At 36.7% G+C, this 24216-nt stretch overlaps 1 protein-coding gene across 3 annotated transcripts in view; it reads right to left on the bottom strand.

The window, feature by feature from the left end:
• Positions 1-24216, bottom strand: part of TBC1D12 (TBC1 domain family member 12) — a 90415-nt gene that overhangs the window by 7167 nt on the left and 59032 nt on the right. The window contains exons 3-9 of one of the 3 annotated variants that reach the window (XM_021074011.2): positions 19065-19180; positions 14297-14379; positions 11630-11747; positions 10011-10117; positions 3225-3305; positions 1143-1231; positions 98-169 (exon numbers count right to left, since the gene is read on the bottom strand). In XM_021074011.2, coding sequence (XP_020929670.1) covers positions 98-169; positions 1143-1231; positions 3225-3305; positions 10011-10117; positions 11630-11747; positions 14297-14379; positions 19065-19180 — 666 coding nt within the window. The remainder of the gene's footprint in view (positions 1-97; positions 170-1142; positions 1232-3224; positions 3306-10010; positions 10118-11629; positions 11748-14296; positions 14380-19064; positions 19181-24216) is intronic. The other 2 variants (XR_014826670.1, XM_021074013.2) reach the window with 2 other exon arrangements.

Raw genomic sequence — 24216 nt, 5'->3', positions numbered from 1 at the left:
AGTCCCAGACATTTAGGAGCTAATACAAGGTAAGATACTATCAGATAAGATGGACAAAATGTTTACATTAAAAAAAAATAGTGAAACAAATACTTACATAACCAACATCAGGTCTGTAACATGTATATGCCCCTAATATACTATGTAAGACATCATGATATGGGCCACCCTTAGAGGAGAGAAAAATGAAATGTTAAACTATACAAATAATTGTTTCTAACTCTCAAAAAACATGTCCATAAACTTTACATTTTCTAATGACTAGTTTTAGTTTATTTAATCATTGTCAAAAATATTCTAAATGCACTTTGCAAAGATGTTTGCTAATATGGATAGAAAAATATTTAATTTTGGACAACCAAAAAAGCCAAATAAATTCACTTGATGGAATATAAGCTATATAGTTTGTGTGCAATTTTAAAGACATCTCAATTTGGTAAAATAAGATTATAATGAAAACAGATTCTTTCACATTTGAAATAATACAATTTCAGCAAAAACCATCAAGCTACACAAAATTAAGTTTTATTAATAATTTTAACCATAATGGTAACATTTTAAGTCTCGTTTTATCAGTCTAAAGATAGAACTCCATGAATAAAGACTTGAATCATATATACATATAAAATATAATCATTGCTTTCCTCATAAAGTATAAGAAACTTCAAAACAGCCTTTGCACAAAGAATAAACCATTTCTTCCTATTTCAACAGTAATTCTGAAAAATGTTTAATTTTGGAACAAATTTCTCTATATTTTAACAATTTACTAGGCAAAAATTCTTTTTTTGTTTTTTGTTTTGTTTTTTGGGTTTTTTTTCTTACCTTTTAGGGCCACACCCACAGCACATGGAAGCTCCCACTCTAGGAGCTAAACCATAGATATATAGCTGCCGGCCTAAAGCACAGTTCACAGCAATGCCTGATCCCTGAGCCAATGGGCTAGGCCAGGAATTGAACCGGTATCCTTATGGATACATATCCTCAGATTTGTTTCCACTGAGCCACAACGAGAACTCTCCAATTTATGGCTTTGCCTTTTAAAAAAAAATTACAGCTATGCATTTAGAGAATTTATTCCTTTGGATTGAAAAAAGAAAGAAAAGAAAAACAGTTGTTACAAGCTGGTTAGAAACCTTTACCTTCTGAAAGATGTAGAGAGATGGAAATGTACGGGATATGTCCAACTTAATTAATTCCAGACTGGCTTCCCGATCAGCAACAGATACACCTGCATTTACCAGGAAGATAAAATTGAAGTGATTACCTGACTATATACCAAGTTCAATCTTGTAAACACAGAATGATCATACAGCATATAATATTACTTGAAGAAAGTTAAAAGCTGAATAATCAATAAATTTGAAGAAATGCCACATAGCTTTCGCTGGAACTTAGAGCCTCTCATATTAAGAAAGTTTCTATATATTTATCAGGTTTATGGTAAAGATTTCTGCTTCTAGATTTTATACGAGGTACAAGATATACCTAAGACTATCGCCCCCACAATAACGAATAGGAAAAAACAAATTTCAATTGCCACATGTTTTAAAAAAAGGCTTAAGGGAGCTGTGGACACAAAGAGGTCTAGAGGATTTAAATCCCAGAAAGGAAAGAGAATTTCCTTTTTCATCCTAGGGGCAGGCGCCAGGTCTGGGAATGGGCTCAGGATTATGCTCGCCATAGACAAAGGTACTCTGCTTGGGGAAAGAGAAACCAGAAGAGCTTGTCAAGGCCACATAAGACTGATGTGGTAGCTAGAACCTGGAGAAGCCTGAATGTATATTTCTCCTGTGGGACTTTCACTGAGTGCTAGGGTAATGGAGAAGGCTGGGCAGGAAAGACAGAATCAATCACCCCAAATCACATGGCCCTTGGGAGAATGTCTTATTGAAGAGTGAGGCCTGTAATCAAAATAGCTCAGTTCTCATCAACAAATAGGGAATCCAAGATGACCTAAGTCTATCTAAAGCTGCAATCTTGGGAGTTCCCTTCATGGCTCAGCAGTTAATGATCCCAACTAGGATCCATGAGGATACAGGTTTGATCCCTGGTCTCACTCAGTGGGTTAAGAATCTGGCATTGCCAAGAGCTGTGGTGTGGGTTGCAGACATGGCTTGGATATGGCACTGCTGTGGCTGTGGTGCAGGCCTGGGAACTTCCATTGGTGCGGCCCTAAAAAGTAAAAATAATAAATAAAGCTGCAATCTTGCCCAGCTTAGTTATTGACTGCACTGAGGTGATAACCCAACTGCCTAACACAAAAGAGTGAGCTTCTTCAGGGGGAATCATCAGCTTCAATTTATACATTCTTTTTACATACTATTGACATACAACTTAAAAATTTAAGGTACGCAAAGAATCAGGAAAATATGACTTATAATCAAGGAAAAAAATAGCCAAGAGAAGCAGACCTACAGATAATCCAGTACTGGAATTAGTAAAGGTGAATATTAATTATTATAAATATGTTAAAGAAAACATAAGAAATGATAAGGGAAATGTGTGGGATGAAAAGATGAAGAATTTCCAGAGCATAAATCTATAAAATTAACCCGGTCAACATTCTAGAATTACAAAGTACAATATCTGTAATTAAAGACTCATTGGACATATTTAATAGACTGGATATAAAAGAAGAAAGGATTCATAAATTTGATTATAAAAATCACCTGAACACAGAAAGAAAAAGAATTTTGAGGAGTTCCCATCATGGCACAGCAGAAATGAATCCAACTGAGAACCATGAGGTTATGGGTTCGATTCCTGGACTCACTCAGTGGATTAAGGATCTGGTGCTGCCATGAGCTGTGGTGTAGGTCACAGACATCTTGGATCTGGCGTTGCTGTGGCTATGGTGTAGGCTGGCAGCTGTAGCTCCAATTGGACCCCTAGCCTGGGAACCTCCATATGCCGTGGGTGTGGCTCTAAAAAGCCAAAATAAAAAAATGAAAATGAATTTTGAAAAATAGGAGTTCTGCCAGAATAATAAAATGATTATTTATTATTATAAATAATATATTAGGGAATAAATTAAAGTCAGTGAGTGAGGAGACAAGAGGTCACAAGAGAGGTGTGAAGTTCATAATATCTACTTAATGAGTTATTAACATTAAATGAGGTAATTTATGATGAAAATTACAATTCCTTACACACTATAAAAATTACACTATTATCTCAGCAATTGGATTTCCAGAAATGTTTAATAAGAAAGACTATCACACCTTCTATGTCATTCTCTGAACTTGTTTCACTGAAGCTTTTCCACCGTTCTTTTGCTCTTGAGAGGAAGATTTCATAAAGTTCTGAGGGAAAAAGAACAAAAATTCATAAATAATAGTAAAGAAATTTATTCACATATTTTTTACTTTTTTTTTGGCCACAACCACGGCATGCAGATGTTCCTGGTGCCAGGGAATGAACCCTCACCACTGCAGTAACCACAGCCATTGCAGTAACAATGCTGGATCCTTCACCTGCTGCACCACATGGGAACTCCTCTATTTTTACTCTTAAAAATAATGAGAAAAATCCTATTAAAAGGTCAGATATCCCTTGTGTAGCAAGCATCAAAAATGTGGCAAACTGCAAAGCAGCAAAGAAACCATAAACAAAATGAAAAGACAACCTATGGAATGGGAGAAAATAGCTGCAAAAAGTGCAACTGACAAGGGCTTAAATCTCCAAAATATACAAACAACTCATACAACAACAAAAAAAACCAACCCAATTGAAAAACAGGTAGAAGACCTAAATAGACATTTCTCCAAAGAAGACATGCAGATGGCCAACAGGCACATGAAAAAATGCTCAACATCACTAATTATTAGAGAAATGCAGATCAAAACTACAATGAGGTATCACCTCACACCCATCAAATTGACCATCATTAAAAAGGCTACAAATAACAAATGTAGAGAGGATGTGGAGAAAAAGTAACCCTCCTACACTGTTGATGGGAATGGAAATTGGTGCACCCACCATGGAGAAGAGTATGGAGGTTCCTCAGAAAACTAAATATAGGGTTGCCATATGATCCAGCAATCCTACTCCTGGGCATATATCTGGACAAAACTATAACTGAAAAAGATACATAAATCCCTATGTTTACTGTAGCATTATTCACAATAGCCAAGACATGGAAGCAACCTAAATGTGCATCAACAGATGAATGGATTAAGAAAATGTGGTACATATACACCATGAAATACTACTCAGCCATAAAAAAGAACAAAATAATGCCATTTGAAGCAATATGGATGCAACTAGAGATTTTCATACTAAGAGAAGTCAGAAAGAGAAAGACAAATACTACATGATATCATTTACATGTGGAATCTAAAATAAGGCACAAATACACCTATCTACAAAACAGAAACAAATTCACTGACACAGAGGACAGATTTGTGATAGTCAAGGGGGAGGGGAGTGAGTGAGATAGGTTAGTAGATGCAAACTATTCCATTTAGAATAAGCAATGAGGTCCTACTCTATAGCACAGGGAACTCTATCCAGTCTTTTGGGATAGACCATGATAGAAGATAATTTAAGAAAAGTTATGTGTATGTATGTATGTGTATATATATATAAAATGTCACTTTGCTGTACAGAAGAAATTGGTACATTGTAAATCACCTATACCCTAATAAAACTGTTAAAAATGTGGCAAACTGAAGTATTTGATTCTACCAAAACTATTCATTTCACAACTAGAAAGCATAGAAAAATATTGCAGAATGGTCATCCAAATAGGTACAATATAAAATGTCTGTAAGAGGCAAGAAGAGATGCTTCCGCAAAAACAGTACCATCGTAGAATAGCAGAAACATGATTTTCTTGGAGTCAGACCTAGATTCAAATTCCAGATCTGTCACTTACTACCTGTGGGACTTCAAGAAAGGTACTTGATCATTCTGGAACTTGGCTTTCTTCATCTGTAAACTGGAGATAAATAACACCTACTCACAGGGTTACTGATTATTAAACAAGATAATTTATAAATCTCCTAAGACCTTAAAGACCCTCAACAGATGCTAGTTCTTGCTTTCCTTCTCCCTTGAAACTGGTTTCTCCATTATGATATTGCTACCCAAAACTACCTAAGCTACCCAAAGCTACCAAACTTCACACAGATTTGGCCAGAAGGGCTACATAAAAAGTCCCTACACCTGTCTTTTTACTTCAAATGCCAATCACTTTTTGAGACTACCACTCTGTGGTTTCTTATATAGGATCTCATTAAAAAATCAAGAACAGAAAAAATTGAAATTTTTTCTCAATTCTCACATTTTAACTGTTTTACTAATCATTACAGATATATAAAAATACATAAAAACAGTACTTTTCAATGACAAAACAGCAAAAAGTATTTCTTGCCCAAACAATAATACTAAGAATATTTTTTGCTTCAATTAATCTTTTTTAAAAAATTTGTTTTTAAAGGTAATACATGAATGTGATTTTTGATTTTTTTTTCTTGTGGACACACCTGCGGCATATGGAAGTAGCCACATCTGCGACCCACCCTGCAGCTTGTGGCAACACTGGATCATTAACCCACTGATCATTAACCCACTGAACCCTCATCCTCACAAAGAAAACATTGGGTCCTTAACCTGCTGAACCACGACAGGAACTCTGAATGTGATTTTTTAAAAAAATTCCATACAGAGTAAAAAATAAATTTTCTTCCCTCCAGTGCACCCGAGCTTACCAAAGCTCTAAAGATAAAAGTATGCATTCACAAACGTATACATATGTATATCTTCCTTTAAAGAAAGCGGTAACATATTACATGCACTGATCTGCATCTTGCTTTATCATACTGAAGTTGTTCCACATTAGTAGAACAAATCTGCCTTAGTATTTTTTAACAACTGTACACTATCCCAATGTATGACTGTACCATAAGTATATAGCCAGGAACCAGATCACTATAAAATAATTGAGGCTTAACTCCATCAATGATTTAATATGAGGTAGATATAATCTTAAAATTTAGACAGACAATTTGTTTGCAGTTATCAAAATGAAGTTTGCACTTTCTTTTTGCATTTATTTATTTTTGTATTTTTTTGTCTTTTTGCCTTTTTCTAGGGCCGCCTCCGAGGCACATGGAGATTCCCAGGCTAGGGGGTCGAATCAGAGTTATAGCCATTGGCCCACGCCAGAGCCACAGCAACTTGGGATCCGAGCTGCGTCTGCAACCTACACCATAGCTCACGGCAACACCGGATCCTCAACCCACTGAGCAAGGCCAGGGAATGATCCCGCAACCCCATGGTTCCAAGTCAGACTCATCAACCTCTGAGCCACGACGAGAACTCCTCTTTTTGCATTTTAGGTCTGCACCTTTCACACAGGAAAGTTCCCAGGCTAGAGGTCGAATTGGAGCTGCAGCTGCTGGCCTATATCAGAGCCATGGCAACACCAGATCCAAGTCATATCTGTGACCTATGGTGCAGCTTTCTTAACCCACTTAACAAGACTGGGGATTGAACCCACATCCTCAAGGAGACTACATCAGTCCTTAACCTGCTGAGCCACAATGGGAACTCCAAGTTTACACTTTTTAATTTCAAACTGATTCCAAGGTAGATCCAGTTTCTTTCTTTCTTTCTTTCCTTTCCTTTTTTTTTTTTTTAGGGCCGCACCCGCAGCACATGAAGTTTCCCAAGCTAGGGGTTGAATCGGAACTGTAGCCTCTCGCCCACACCACAGCCACAGAAATGCTAGATCTGAGCCACATCTGTGACCTACACCACAGCTCACGGCAATGCTGGATCCCTAACCCACTTGAGTGAGCCCAGGGATTGAACCTGTGTCCTCATGGAAGCTATTCAGATTTGTTTCTGCTAAGCCATAATGGGAACTCCAGTCCAGTTTCAATATTCCACTCAAATTTCAAAATTGTCTTGAAAAAAAAGGCTCACCTTTGGAAGTCACTAAATTGATCCAAAATAAGAATGTGGCAATGCATTTCAAAACATCAAAGTACATCTCTCCAGAAAAGATTTACAGTACTTATCTACAGTGGGAAGACCTGCAGCTCAGCTCAATTCCATGCTTGACTGTGCATGTCACACATTTTATTTTCTATCTACAAATGTAGAGCTTACAGAAGTACCTCATACTTGAACAGAGAATGCTTTGAGATAGGCGCATGTTTCACCTTCTGATTTTCTGAAAATAATGGCACTGTATAAAACACTCTCAATAAATTTCACTTTCATTATAATTTTATATTCATTATCACAAACAACTATAAAAACACTCCTTTGAAATAGCTAATAATCTTACTCCACTTACAGATAAAGAAAACTAAGACTTCTAGATGTTAAGTAATTTGCCCAAGGTCACAAACCTAATATATAGCGGGATGACCAAGATTTGAACCATATTTGAGGGACTTTAGAACCCTTTTTTTTAGTTACTTTTCTCTAACAGTGATAAATTTGAGTAAAACAAATACAACAGGAAAAGAGTCAAACTATTAGAGCCACTGAAAGTGAAAGTTATCAAAAGTAAATTTACTTTGATTGACATTCAACTTCTTTTCCACCACTAATGAAAAAGAAGAGAGTGCATACCCATTTCATTCCTGAATACGTAATTATTCAGTAGAGAGAAGCTAAAATTACTTTGAAAATAAATGATCCAGTTATTTTTACAAACCTTATAAATTTCGAGCTTTAAAAAGAACTTTTTGACTACAGTATCGCAAAAGGTTAATAACAACTTAACCAATTAACTATCAGGATACCTAACACTGTAAAGCCGAAGTTCTCAACAAAACTGCAAACAAAACTTCAGACACCAAAACTCCATCATCTCACCTATATGTAAAACCAATTCCTAAGACTTTGAACTAATACAATATGTATTCTAAGCTTAATTTAAAACTCAATCCTTCCTTTAAAAATCTGATTTTCTTTACCTGTTTATGGCCATACCTGTGGCATATGGAAGTTCCTAGAGTAGGGGCTGAATTGGAGCTGCAGCTGCTGGCCTATGCCACAGCTGTGGCAATGCTGGATCTGAGCCACATCTGCAACCTATGCCACAATTTGTGGCAACACTGGATCATTAACCCACTGAGCAAAGCCAGGGATTGAACCTGCATCCTCACAGACACTATGTTGGATTCTTAACCCACTGAACCACAATGGGAACTCCTAAATTCTAATTTTTTTAATTGAAAAAAAAAAGTTGAGTTAAAAATGACATGTTTAGGAGTTCCTGCTGTGGTACAGAGGGTTAAGAATCTGTACTGCATGGCTCAGTTTGCTGTGGAGGTGTAGGTTCAGCCCCAGCCTGGCACAGTGGGTTAAAGGATCTAGCATTGCTGCAGCTGTGATGTAGGTCACAGCTGTGGGTCAGATTCAGTCCCTAGCTTGAGAACTTCTATATGCCATGAGTGAGGCCATAAAAAGAAAATAAAATTAAAGAGCGATATGCCCATTACAGGGTATTTGTGAAAATCAATTTTATAAACCATACATGATCACGCTACTAAAAGTTGGCATCACTTTTAAGACTAGATAAACATTTAGATTTTTGTTACAATTTCTGTAAAACTATATGTAGTGCTGATTGCTAATGAATATCCTTGCAGAAAAGCTTTTGTACCCAATCCTGATTATTTATTAACTTACAGTGTTAGAACTGGAATAAATGGGTCAAAGGTTACATTTTTTGGACGTTCTGGTAGATATTTCTAAAATCAGTGTTCTGTCAATTTTCTACTGTACAGCAAGGTGACAGAACACTGTAAACCAGCTATAATGGAAAAAAATAAAAATCATCAAAAAAAAACTTCTAAAATCATTTTCAGTCATACCCTCTGTGGATAATTTTCATTAATTTTAGTTACATTTGAGGAGTAAGAAAACAGTATCTTGATGCTGTTTTAACATACATGTCTTTGAATTAGTGACCACCAGGAAAACGGTTAAATAAATTCCAGTTTGGCCAAACTGTGGAATACAATACAGCTACAGTGTATATAATTATACCTGTATGTAAGACATGGAAGGATGTTCAGATAGTTTATGGGAGAGAAAATATAAAGAAGAAAAAGAGAAGCCTTAAAAATTATCATCTGAAGATGTACACTTTTTTATGTACACAGAAAAAAAGATCTGGAAAAACATACACCAAATTGTTAACCTGTACCTATAGTAGGATCAAAAGCAGGATTTGAATGGAAGAGGGGGAAGAAACACGTAGTTAGTATTTTACTATTGCTTGCCCTTTTTTTCAATAAATATGCGAACGAAATTTTAGGTAACAATGTATTATTGACATTATTATACTAGAGTCCCTAAGTCTTTCTATGGTGGCTTGGTCTAGCATTACCATTATGAGATCATTTAGCATCTTTTATTGTCAACTATTTTTACCCTATTTTTTTACTCTCTTTATTTTACCTAATTTTTTTTAAGTTCATCAAATACTTCACCTCTACATTTTATTCCTATATGTCAAGTTTTTAAAAAACTTAAGAAAATTAAAAACAATAATAATCTCTTACTTTGTTTTGTTTTTTTAAACTTTAAAATTTTTAAATAAAAATACTCCAAAATAACTGGTTTGGGTAGAGAGGAAGGAAAATAAATTTCTAGCCTTCTTCCAATTACATATGTTTTCTTAAAGAGGAAACTTTTCCACAACTAGACTATTTTATTTTTCCTTATATATTCTTATTCATCTATTTCTACCTAGAATACCAGAAATTTTAAAAGTTACCTACAGTTAAGATATTTGGATGTCAAGATTATTATTGATGGTTATAAAGTAAGGAAAAATCACCCATCTTGTTTATGTAATACGAAAATATAGTTAATTTACTTATTAAATCATACCGGATTTTAGAGGGTAGGGAATGAAGCATGTTCTTAAAATGACATATATGATAGCACTTTTTCAAATGGCCAATCTACTAGTCTATTTTGTAACTCTGAAGATGGCTTTTTGCATGTGTGGGAGTAACTGAATATAGAATACAAACCAGGAGTGATATTTAGTTCATTTCCTACAGCTAGACTCCATACTTTCCCACGAACACTAGGGGGCAATCCCTGCCACCACAATTCTCGAACTCTTCTGGTACTACGCCTAGAATTAAAGGGGGAGAAAAAAAGGAGAAAGTTACTTTTTATACCAAAAATACTAGTTGCATGATGGTTTACCTAGTCTATGGCCACGTTACTGAATTATTTTTCAGAACACAGAGAGTTAAGTGATGTACTCTTTCCTGGAGTTCATGGTTGTAGGCAAAAAAAGCCTAAAAAAAATACATATAGTACCTTAGGGAGGGACAGTAGCAATTTGAAGGGAACTGCCTTCTATAGCTGCCACTTACAGTAAAGATACAATGGAACAATCATATTCATGGCGACAATTTTTTAAAAACAGGATAAAAGGAACATAAAAACATTGTCAATTCAGTACCAAAACAAAATCACAAAGCATTTACTATGGGTAAAGCCCTAGTCTTTGAGAGGCAGCAGAGTCTACTGAAAGAAGTGTGGGCTTTAGAGTCAAACAGACCTGAGTTCAAATCCGGTTAACCATTCATTAATTGTACAACCTTGGGCAAATCACTTAACCTCTCTTTGAGCTCCCCCATAAGATAAATGGGAGTAAAAATTTTAAGATTCAAATGTGATTACTTGGATAAAGAGCCTAATATAGTTTCTGTCACACTGTACTGATATTCGACAAATTCCCAATGCATATCCTAACTAGGCATTGCAGAAAACCTCTCCTACCCTCCAGTCTGGAGGAAAAATAAGGTATATACAAAAATATTATCAAAAAGTAAAAGGCAAAGTAAGGCAAGAAGTGTATTAGCCTCAAAGTATAATGGGACATTATAGAAGGGAAAGATTATATATATCATATTATCTTAATTATGAGAGAAGCTTATTAAAAGTCACTTTACTATTGAACATTTAATAAATACATATTACAATGAATGTAAACATTTAATATTTTCTTTGCCAAAAAACCTGCTTTACATCAAGAGTACATCTTGCAACAGATGATGTGTTAGAATTAAGAAAATATAGTAACTGAGGAAATTAAAAGTTTCATGGGGAGTTCCTGTTGTGGCACAGCAGAAACAAATCCGACTAGTATCCATGAGGATTCAGGTTCAATCCCTGGCCTCATGCACTGGGTCAGCGATCCAGCGTTACCGTGAGCTATGCTGTAGGTCACAGACGCAGCTTGGATCTGGCCTTGCTGCTGCTGTGGTGTAGGGCAGCAGCTGTAGCTTTAATCCAATCTCTAGTCTGGGAACTTCCATATGCCATGGATTTGGCCCTAAAAAAAAAAAATGCAAGAAAAAAAAAGTTTCATGGATTAAGCAGTATTTCAGATGGGTCTCAAATGATACGTAAAATTTTGACAGGCAAAGAGGATGGTCAGTAAGGGAAGTAAGTATTAGAGACTAAGGAATTCACAAAAGCAAAGCACAGAGGTAAGAGATTTTTTAGACATTAGTTGATAGTATAATTTAGCCAAAACATAAGACACATGCTAGAAATCATAAAAAAAATATAGAATTGGAAACATGAGATCTTTGGAGACAGACTGGAATTCAGGAAACGTCTGCTTACTTACATTACTTCCCAATTGGGTAGTATTTCATTGATCCAAATTACCATTGCACTTGCAATGTTTTCTTCCTGTTTAAATCGTTCTTTCATTATTTTTTTTCTTTTATGTGCTTCTTTAATTTCTGTTTTAAACAAGTAAAAGTTATTTCAATACAAAAGAGCTACATCAAAATGCTCTTCTCCTTCTAAGTCTACAAAAGAGGCTTTCTCAAAAAGAATATTCTGATAACAGGAAGGAAGAACAGAAAGAAAGAAAGGAGGAAGCCGAGGAAAGGAGAAGAAGAAGAAATGAGGGAACTAAGGGAAAAAAAGAAAGAAAATGAACTTAACATAATTTTAAAATAATCTTTTATTCTACAAAAATAAATGGAACAAAACTCAGAAAAATAACTTAAGTAGATTACTATATCACATAGTATATTTATACTTAATGAACTGAAATTTTTCATAAATTAACCATATAAAAACAAACTGTAATTAATCAATACTTTTTTCATACATGGAGTTCATGAATTTCCCCACATAAAACCACATGACATTAAAAAATGGAAGTTCCCATTGTGGCTCAGTGGTAACAAGCCCAAACTAGTATCCATGAGGATGTGGATTCAAACCCCAGCCTCTCTCAGTGGGTTAAGGATCTAGCATTGCTGTGATCTGTGGTGTTAAGTTGCAGGCGCAGCTCGGATCCCTTGTTGCTGTGGCAACTATAACTCCAATTCAACCCCTAGCCTGAGAACTTCCATATGCCACAGTTGTAGCCCTAAAAAGTGAAAGAAAAAAAAAAAAAAAAAGATTTTGCCAACAGCACTATAGTGACTCTTTTTAGTAGGATGTTTCGGTTTACTAATTAGATTCAAAATTTTAAATCCCCCTAAAACACAAACATAAAACACCCCTCTGAAGATCAAGTCACAGGTCACAATACTGGAATAAGAGATGCTTCAAAAATAGGGAGTTCCCATCGCGGCTCAGCAGTTAACAAACCCTGCTAGCATCCATGAGGACGAGGGTTTGATCCCTGGCCTCGTTTAGTGGGTTAAGGATCTGGCATTGCTGTGAGCTGTGGTGCAGGTTGCAGACGCGCCTCGGATCCTGTGCTGCTGTGGCTCTGGCATAGGCTGGTGGCTACAGCTCCGATTGGACCCCTAGCCTGGGAACCTCCATATGCCATGGACATGGCCTTAAAAAGACAAAAAGACCAAAAGTAGAGAAGTATATCTAGAGAGAGCGAATGAATTTTAGAATGAGTAGAGACTTCAGAGATCAACTAGCCAAACTGTTTTCTAATTGTGTTTCACATATGACTCAAAAAGTATCTACTATGGACAGAACACTGTAAACCAGCTATAATGGAAAAAAATAAAAATCACCATTATTTAAGAAAAAAAAAAAGGATCTACCATCTTAAGGGGGCAAGTAAGCAGCTCTATTTCGTTTTATTTATGTATTCAGATTCTATGAAGGAGTCCTTTAGAGAGGGTTCCACTGCTTAAAAAAAAGTGTTGACTGAGGGTCATGAAAGCCCAGATGTAGTTGACCTGCCCACCTCCTCTCCCCTTTCTCACACACACACACTTTACAGATGAGGAAACTAATATTAAGTCTGTTGAGAGTGTCACATCCTGGTAGTGTCAAACAGGATTAAAGCTTTGACCTTCTGATTTCCCAATTCAATGTTACTTCTATCACAGCAGCTTGTTAGGATCGTCTAATTTATCAGTAACTATCTTAAATATTATCAAACAATAAAATCAATGTTAAGAGTCAATTAAAATTTGTTGGGCCTGCTAGAAATATTTCTAATTCTGTATGGTAAAATAAACTTAAGCAATGTTTACATGGTTAGGCCTTTTAGAAAGACTGGCCTTAGATATCCTAGGTGTACTATAACATTAAAGAATTCACTGCACTTCCAAAGTAGTGCCACAATGTAGAACTGTATACTACACAATATTCCGGTCACTTAAGTCAAAGGAAAAAAATATCAGTTGTTAATAAAAGCATATGTCTAAAAATATATATAACTACGTAATATTTTCTAGAAATGTATCCTAAACTAATAGCACATAGTAAATAAATATTAGGTTACCTTATGTCTTATTGTTGGTTGGAAGAGAGAATGAATAAGTGTGTGAATTTATACACATAGGAGTACACATTTATGTACCTGTCCCAATAACACACACAACTGGGACTCTAGAGAAACTTCCTAAGTCACAAAAGCAAATTTTACTTCCAAAACATATTCTCAGAACCATATAGGAAATTACTATAAAATGTTAAAATTATTAAATTAAAAATACCAAAAACCTAATGTAAAAGAAGTGAATTTCATGAATAAGTTCATGAATAATATCCCCATTTATAAATTAAGATACTAGAAGTAGTAGTCCAAGGTTTATAACTGCAATTACAAAGTTCTCTCCTAGATAGTTTGCTGCCTTTCTCCTCAGATTAGTTTTGTAAAAGTACTTATAGAAAAACTCTGATTCTAGTATGACATTTTATTTATCTTTAGGAAAAAATTTAGTTCAAAAAATAAGAAATCAGCATCATCTTAAAGACAGACTTGATCAATTTCACCATCTGCCATCCTGCTGAAATTAACTAATAGGTTAATTTCCTACTGACATCAGTAAATTAAATAAATTGGAATTCAATTTTGTACCTCGTTTTTTAGCCTCAGCCACCATCTCATCATATTCTTGTCGGTGACGTAAAGCTTCTTCCATAGATTTGGCAGGTAGATTTCTGAAGAAAAAAAATTTTTAAGTCAATTTTTAAAAGACTATAACTTACTAAGTTTCCTGTCTTCTTTCCTTTTTGGCCAGATACAAAGAATTACTAATCTAACCTTCACATTTCATACACCAAGAAAGTAAAAACTGAAAAGAATTCTGTATCTTAGAAAAGATTTGGAATCCAGGCTACCAGTATTTGTTATACATATGTGTGTGTATATACATTCCATATATATTTGTTATACATTTTTTTAAAACGTCAGATTTTAGCCAATAATTCTAGGATATTAAAATCCACTTAGGAGTTCCTGTCGTGGCTCAGTGGTTAACGAATTCGACTAGGAACCATGAGGTTGCAGGTTCTATCCCTGGCCTTGCTCAGTGGGTTAAGGATCTGGCATTGCTGTGAGCTGTGGTGTAGGTTGCAGACACGGCTCAGATTCCGAGTTGCTGTGGCTCTGGCGTAGGTCAGCGGCTACAGCTCTGATTAGACCCCTAGCCTGGGAACCTCCATATGCCAAGGGTGCGACCCTAGAAAAGGCAAAAAAATAAATAAACAAAAATAAATAAATAAAACCCACTTAGTATAGTTTTTTTGTTTTTTGTTTTTTGGCAACTTCTTTGAGGTACAATTTCTTTTTTGTGTGGGGAGACACCCCTCAGCAAATGGAGTTCCCAGGCTAGGGATTAGATCTGGGCCACAACTGCGACCTATGCTGCAGTTGTGGCAACAATGGATCCTTTAACCCACTGTGCCAGGCCTGGGATCAAACCCCTGTCCTGACTGATCCCATTTTGCCATAGCAGAAACTCCTTTGAGTTATAATTTCATACGAAATGGGCAAACATATTTTAAGAGTAAAGTCTGATGAGTTTTGACAAATGTATATACCTGTGCAAACAACACACCAATCAAGATATAGAATGTTCTCAGAGTTCCCATTGTGGCTCAGAGTGTTAAGAATCTGACTAGTATCTTTGAGGATGTGGGTTCAATCCCTGGCCTCACTCAGTGGATTAAGGATTTGGCATTGCCACAAGCTGTGGTCACAGCCTGGATCTGGCATTGCTGTGGCTATGGTGTAGGCTGGAAGCAGCAGCTCCAATTCAACCCCTAGGCTGAGAACTTCCATGTGCCGCAGGTACGGTCCTAAAAAGAAGAAAAATATATATAGAATGTTTTCATCATTCTAAGATTCTTTTTGACCTCTTTACATTTAATACTTACTCACCTTTACCTTAAGCATAACATATTTATTTTGTATCACGATAGATGAGTTAGTTGTCTTCAAAGAATTTGATGTAAATTTTTCTGTGCCTGGCTTTTTCTGCTCATATTAATCCATGTTGTCCTGTGCATTAGTGATGTATTCCTCTTAACTAGTGAATAGTATTCCATTTATGTATGTGGATGGACATTTAGATTATTTCCAATTAGGAGCTACTATGAATAAAAGCCACTATAAATATTCAAATGTGGGTATCTGCATTCATTTCTCAGGGTAAATACCTAGGAGTAGAATTCCTGGATCATAATGTAAGTGCAGGTATACTTTTATAAAAAGATGCTTTACACTTACTAGGGTTTTAAGATAACACTCTAAATAAAAATTTGATGATTAATCAAGTATTCACTTGCATATATACTATGTTCTGGTTTATAAAGTCAAAGGCTTCACAGAGGCAGTGATTTAGATAGATGACTGTGAAAAAAGAAATACATTTCAGTATTAACACATATCCAAATATATCATAAAAATGTTCAGCTTTTGGAATCAGTTTTTAAAATTACTGTCAATAGGCCAGGTGAGAAAAGGTATGTGAAAACTTTCAAATTATATATTGTACTACTTTTTCTCTTCTCATGTTGGGGTATGCGTAGCAAGGAAGAATAAGGGTTAAGATTTCTGTTTTCAGGCCACATGGAATGAGATATCAGGTTTACCCTTTTAATTCATTAGACAAAATAAACAACAGTTTTTAGACATTGGACAAAAGGCAGCACAAACAGTAGTCCTTATGAGAAAGGAAACAAACAAGGTTAACTCTGCCTGACCTTATAGCCTGGAGTTTCCAGGTCTCAGTGCTGGGAGGGAATTTCAATACAGAGCCCACCAGTCTTGGTGAGTTGAGGAAACAGTTTGAAGTTGGGGAGTCCAAGATAGCTAGAATTTGCATCTCAGAGTACCAGAGAGAAGGGAGCTGCAGAGGCTTTGAATGAGTACTGATCCATGCACATGCGTGATTAAACTATGGTGTTCAAGGAAAGAAACACCAGAAAGAAATAGGTGCAACATCCTCAAAACCACACTGGCCTGATCCATACAAGTAGAAAGACCTTCTCATACATAGGGTATCAAGTGGAGTCCTTAGGGTACTGGCTCTGTAGTAAGGATAAATTAGCTCTAACCATGTAAAAACACACTATCTAGTGTCCAATAAAAATTACCAGGTATGTAAAGAACAAGGAAAATACAAACCATAATGAGTAGAAAAATCCATCAACAGAAATAGTACAGAAATGTCAGATAATAGGATTATAACTCAAAATGATAAAACTGGTGTCTGTTATAAATATACTCAAGAAGGTAGAAGAAAGCAGGAACATGATGCGAGAAACTCAGGATCCAAATCAAATGTCTAGAGCCGAAAATTTCTAAAATGATAAATTAAAAAATAGGATTTACAGCAAATAATATACTACTACAGAAGAAAAAATATAGGTGAACTTTAAGATATAATAATACAAAATTATACAAAATGGGAGTTCCCTGGTGGCCTAACAGCTAAGGTTTTAGCATTGTCACTGCTGTGGCTTGGGTTTGATACCAGGCCCGGGAACTTCCACATACCACAGGTGTGGCAAAAAATACACAACACAACAAAACAAAAACTATACTAAATTAAACACAGAGAGAAAAGAATATACTCCCTCCCAGTAAAGGTATAAATGAGCTGTGGGACATGAAAAAATATCAAGCAATATAATATATGTTTAATGAGCATCCCAGAAGAAAAGAGAGGAGTGTCCGTCGTGGTGCAGTGGTTAACGAATCCGACTAGGAACCATGAGGTTGCGGGTTCGGTCCCTGCCCTTGCTCAGTGGGTTAACAATCCGGCGTTGCCGTGAGCTGTGGATGTAGGTTGCAGACGCGGCTCGGATCCCGCGTTGCTGTGGCTCTGGCATAGGCTGGTGGCTACAGCTCTGATTCGACCCCTAGCCTGGGAACCTCCATATGCCGTGGGAGCGGCCCAAGAAATGGCAAAAAGACAAAAAAAAATAAAAATTTAAAAAAAAAAAAAAAGAAGAAAAGAAAGAGGGCAGAACAAAAAACTGCTGATGAAATAAAGGCTAAAATTTTTGCAAAATTGACAGAAAACTAAAAATGCACAGACACATTAAGCTTAATGAACCCTAAACAGATGGAACATGAGGAAAACCAAGTGTGTTTTGATTGATAATAAATCAGAGACTATATTTTGAAGAGCAGCAGCTTTGTGGAAAGCTAAGACAGGAAGGGCAGAAATGGGAAGGGAAGAATTTAAGACATTATATTAGGTATTAAAAGAATATAATATTGGAGTTTCGTTGTGGCTCAGCGGTTAAGAATCTGACTATTATCCACGAGGATGAAGGTTCACTCCTTGGCCCTGCTCAGTGGGTTAAAGGATCTGGCGTTGCCACAAGCTACAGTGTAGTGGGTCTGGGATCTGGCATTGCCATGAGTTCTGGAGGTCTCAGATGAGGCTCAGATCCCGAGTTGCTCTGGCTGTTGTGTAGGCCAGCAACTATAACTCCTACTCGACCCCTAGCCTGGAAACTTCCATATGCTGCAGGTGCAGCCCTAAAAAGAAAAAAAGAAAAAAAAGATAAGACAGAAGAGAGCGGTTGGGCAAAATAAGTGAAAGGGATTAAGAAGTACAGACCTCTAGTTACATAATAAATAAGTCACAGGAATGTAATATAAAGCATAAGGAATACGGTCAATAATACTGTATTAACTTTGCATGAGGACAGATGGCTACCAGACTTACCGTGATCATAATGATCAAATGTCAATTTGATGAGTATGCAGTACAGGTGAAACTACCATAATATTTTACAACAACTATATTTCAATTAAAAAAAGATAAGGCAGAGGAAGGCTGAAACAGGAATAGATATAAAAATTCGAGATTTTATGTTTCATACACTGGCTCATGGAGACTTCCAGAAAATATACATAAAGCTTGGAGACCAACAATTCTTCCCTATTAGTTTTAGGATTCATTGTTGGGATTAAAAAAATTTTTCTTTAACAAACCCATTTTTTAAATAAAATTTCTTGATAGCTTTTAAGTGAAACAATAATACACAAAATTAAATTTAAGTTTAAAACACAGTGTCCCTGGGAGTTCCCGTCATGGCTCAGTGGTTAACGAATCTGACTAGGAACCATGAGGTTGCAGGTTTGATCCCTGGCCTTGTTCAGTGGGTTAAGGATCCAGCATTGCCGTGAGCTGTGGTGTAGGTCGCAGACGCAGCTGGGATCCTACATTGCTGTGGCTCTGGTGTAGGCTGGTGACTACAGCTCCGATTCGACTCCTAGCCTGGGAACCTCCATATGCCGCGGGAGCAGCCCAAGAAATGGCAAAAAGACAAAAAAAAAAAAAAAAACCCACAACAGTGTCCCTGATGATAACTAAAATACTTACGATGGTCGATCCTCAAGAATCAGGGCAGTAGTAGAAAGGGGCTCAAATTCAAAATTCTTTCGTCTAGAACACTGAGGGGGTGGTTTACAGGTTCTCCCTGTTCGTGCTTCATATTCCTAGAATAGATTAATATATGCTTATGCAGAGATTTTTCCAATTTTCAGTTTGTATTAACTAAATCTGTACAATTAAAGATATTATGCTAAATAAGGAATGTATACAATTCATACATTAATTTGGTAAAAATATCAGGCAGACCAGAAAAGTCATTTCCCTCCCCTGGAACAATCTAAATTCTGAATTTATACCATATGTAAAGTATGAAAGTATGTCAAAAGAAGTGGGAAGACAGAAATGTACTAGATTAACTAGGTAAGGTTTTAGGAAGATGTTCCTGCTTGCTTTCTGTAGTATCAGCTATCCAAATCCATCTTTGAAAAATCTACAAGCAGGTAACATTACTTTCTAAAGCTTCAGCCAGATCAATAATGGAAATGTTGACATGAGGTACACATAATTCCGTTGTAATACTCTGAGGATCTCTCTTAAGAAAGATACTGCCAGGAGTTCCCATCATGGCTCAGTGGTTAACGAATCCGACTAGGAACCATGAGGTTTCAGGTTCGGTCCCTGGCCTTGCTCAGTGGGTTAAGGATCAGATCCAGCGTTGGCGTGACCTGTGGTGTAGGTCGCAGACGCGGCTCGGATCCTGCGTTGCTGTGGCTCTGGCGTAGGCTGGTGACTACAGCTCCAATTCGACCCCTAGCCTGGGAACCTCCAAATGCCTCCGGAGTGGTCCTAGAAAAGGCAAAAAGACCAAAAAAAAAAAAAAAAAAAAAAAAAAAAAAAAAAAAAAAAAAAAAAAAGATACTGAACCTCAAGTCAAACACTGATTTTGGATTTCAACCTACTCTGAACCTATTATATACCTACCTACTTACTCTAAATTGAAACAATTAACCAATTTATCTCATGCAAAAATATGGCCAAAGACTGTCAAATACTCCACTAAAATTAAGAAACTGTTACTACACTATTTTTCTCATTTGACTGAATTGATAATTCTCTTTAAAGAAATGAAATTAACAGTGTCACGTTTTTGGTGGACACATTTAAATTTCTACACTTAGGCATTTTTTCATAAATGTTCACAAGCTTCTGCTGAAATTTATTTCTAGAAATTTGCAAAAGATCAATAAGATGATTACTGGCTTAGAATTTCCAGAACCCACATTTTTCGTTTTCTAAAAAAAATAAAGGAGTTTCCACTGTGGTGTAGCAGGTTAAGGATCTGGCATTGTCTCTGTGGTGCTGTGAGGGTCTGATCCCTGGCCTGGTGCAGTGGGTTAAGGATCCCACATTGCCACGGCTGTGGCACAGGCTGCAGCTGTGGCTCAGATTCGATCCCTGGCCTGGGAACTTCCATATGCCACAGATGTGGCTGAAAAAGAAAAAATAAATAAATCATAAAAAATTAAAAAATTGAACTAGTGTTTGATCATCTCCAGACAACAAATATATTTTTCATGACATTCTCAAAGAATTACTCAGTGATTGCGCATATCAGCAAGCTCATAGGCAGCTAAGGAAGACATTACTTTAGATGAAGAAAATTAAATGCACTTAAAGTGATCAAATGTTTTCACTTACTAACTAGCTACTTTCCTACCATAGCCTATAATTCTTTTAATTTTTTTTTTTTTTTTTGCTGTTTTTTTAAGGGCTGCACCCATAGCATATGGGTGTTCCCAGGCTAGGGGCCCAATCAGAGTTACAGCTGTCAGCCTATGCCACAGCCACAGCAACGCAGGATCCGAGCCTTGTCTGTGATGTATACCACAGCTCATGGTAACACCATATCCTTAACCCACTGAGTGAGGCCAAGGATCGAACCCACAACCTCATGGTTCCTAGACAGATTCATTTCCGCTGCGTGACGGGAACTCCTAAATATTATCTTTTCTTACTGAATTTGACAGTTGCAAAATACGAACTGATAGTTCCATTCCTTTTAAATATCTGATCATTCCATTGAAGCTTAATCTTTCTTATTTGATACTACTTTAAAAAAATGTATGCTAGAACTTCCACGTGACCCCGCAATCCCACTCTTGGGCATCTATTCGGACAAAACTCTACTTAAAAGAGACACGTGCACCCGCATGTTCACTGCAGCACTATTCACAATAGCCAGGACATGGAAACAACCCAAATGTCCATCGACAGATGATTGGATTCGGAAGAGGTGGTATATATACACAATGGAATACTACTCAGCCATAAAAAAGAATGACATAATGCCATTTGCAGCAACATGGATGGAACTAGAGAATCTCATACTGAGTGAAATGAGCCAGAAAGACAAAGACAAATACCATATGATATCACTTATAACTGGAATCTAATATCCAGCACAAATGAACATCTCCACAGAAAAGAAAATCATGGACTTGGAGAAGAGACTTGTGGTTGCCTGATGGGAGGGGGAGGGAGTGGGAGGGATCGGGAGCTTGGGCTTATCAGACACAACTTAGAATAGATTTACAAGGAGATCCTGCTGAATAGCATTGAGAACTATGTCTAGATACTCATGTTGCAACAGAAGAAAGGGTGGGGGAAAAAATGTAATTGTAATGTATACATGTAAGGATAACCTGATCCCCTTGCTGTACAGTGGGAAAATAAAAAAAATTATAAAAAATAAAATAAAATAAAATAAAAATGTATGCCTGTCTTAAGCATTTCTTATAAACTTCAAGGTTTATGGTTTCTGCCAATGTTAAAAGTTTGTACTATTGTTTTATAACTGCCTTTAGTTCTATGTCCCCCCTTCCATCTGCTAAATACATGCTGTTCATTTTAAGAGTTCCTTCACATCACTGCATTGGATTTTTAGAGACTTTTTTTGCAAATTATTTAGGACCGTGTAAATTTTTATTGACTCCCATCCCAAAGAACTTTCAGTGTCAAAAGCCATGTAATCATTCATTTCTTTTGCTCTTTTGAAATTTTCTTTCCTAATACCTAGGATATACAAGTAATTATAATCAGTGTTTCTTTTCTACATTATAAATTCGAGTGTAACACATCTCTTTTTCTGCTAATGTTTATCTTGTTTAAAGATCACAGATGCTAAATATGTATGAGGTTGTTATTACTTAAACGGCACTTTGTTTTCCTACAATGTGACCTGACCTCACTGCCAGACAGAATGCAATGAACACTATCCAATAAAGTATTTTCCATGCAAACAAATGCCAGTACCAGACTGCAACATAAAACTTCTAAATCAATATATGTACTGTTTTAAACTTAACACATTTAATACTTGAAACAACCCTATGAGGCACATAACACACAGCAGAGGAAACTAAGCACAAAGACGTGCAGTCACTCTCTGAAGGTCATAAATGGTAGGCAGGGTAGGTTCTGGAGCCTGTCCTTTTTAACAATCTATTACCTTACTATGTATTAGCGGTCAGTCAAGTAGCTATCTGTGACTATTAATGAGAGAGGCTATTTAGTGAGAGAGGTGAAATCATGCAATGAAGGGCTAAATTTTAAAATAGGTAGATCAAGCTAACAACAATTCCTCAATCACTGATTCATCTAAACATTATAAAAAAACCAGTGTGTTTCCTGATGCAATATGAAGTACATCCTATTATTTTTTAAGTATTCTTGTCAAAAGAAAAATCAAACATGATTAAGCCTCTAGAATTGTGCTCTCCTATATGGTAGTCAAAATAAGTGATAACTGAAGCTCCCTGGTGGCTTAGTGGGTTATGGATCTGGCACTGTCACTGCTGCAACTTCGCTTGTTTTGATCCCTGGCCTGGAAACTTCCATCTGCTGTGGGCATGAACAAAAAGAAAAAAAAAAGTGATAACCCAAAAGTTGTAAATGCTCAAGTATACATAGAAAAATATAAAGGAATTTGAACTATTAAGAGCTTCTGTTCAGTGCTTTTACTGCTGTGGCCCAAGTTCAATAACTGGTCTGGGATCTGAGATCCCACACTTTGGCTGCACATTGTGGCCAAAAATTAAAAAAAAAAAAAAAGGTTCTCTTGAGGGTTGAACTAGGAATAAAGGGCATTTGTCTTACTTTATTTTTTTGGTTTTTATTTATTTATTTATTTTTGCTTTTTAGGACTGCACCAGCAGCACATGGAGCTTCCCAGGCTAGGGGTCCAATCGGAGCTACAGCCACCAGCCACAGCCACAGCCACAGCCACAGCCACATCAGATCCAAGCCACACCTGCAACCTACACCACAGTTTACAGCAACACCAGATCCCTAACCCACTGAGCAAGGCCAGGGATCGAACCCACAACTTCATGGTTCCTAGTTGGATTCATTTCCACTGAGCCACAAAGGGAACTCCGCACTTGTCTTTATTTATTTATTTATTTATTTATTTGTCTTTTTGATATTTCTTTGGGCCGCTCCCGCGGCATATGGAGGTTCCCAGGCTAGGGGTCGAATCAGAGCTGTAGCCACTGGCCTACGCCAGAGCCACAGCAACACGGGATCCGAGCCGCGTCTGCAACCTACACCACAGCTCACGGCAACGCCAGATCATTAACCCACTGAGCAAGGGCAGGGACCGAACCTGAAACCTCATGGTTCCTAGTCGGATTCATTAACCACTGCGCCACGACGGGAACTCCTGTCTTACTTTAAATTATTCATTATTAACTGACTCTTCTTACAAGAAATAAAGTAGTTGTTTGTAAGATAAATCATTTATAGTATATGGTGGATAACTGACAAAGATTTTACTGTGAGTTGGGATCAGAACTCGGGCAAAAATGATAGGTATTTAATTATATAAACAGAAAGGATTGGAAAGAACAAGCCAGCAGGAGCAGCAAAGGCATGGATTAGGGAAACACATTAATCTCACTGAATATGAAAAAGGACGGCAAATAAAGGGTAGGCTAAATTACAGGGCCTTTCATTGGGAAAAATATTTGGACTTCATGATGAACAAAAAAATGGAGAGTCACTGAAAAAGTCTGAACAAAAAAATGAAAAGTCTGGAGTTCCCACTGTGGCTCAGTCAGTTAGGAACCTGACATGGTGTCCATGACGATGTGGATTCAATCCCTGGCCTCACTCAGGGATTGAGTTAAGGATCTGAAGATGC

The sequence above is a fragment of the Sus scrofa genome, chromosome 14, assembly GCF_054392235.1.
Source record: "Sus scrofa isolate SSC_HxYL_T2T_F1_AM1 chromosome 14, Sscrofa_HxYL_maternal_Yorkshire_Landrace_v2.0, whole genome shotgun sequence".
In the NCBI taxonomy this organism is placed as follows: Eukaryota; Metazoa; Chordata; class Mammalia; order Artiodactyla; family Suidae; genus Sus; species Sus scrofa.
Note: the sequence above shows the minus strand (reverse complement) of the source record. Positions and strands in the feature narration are given on the sequence as shown.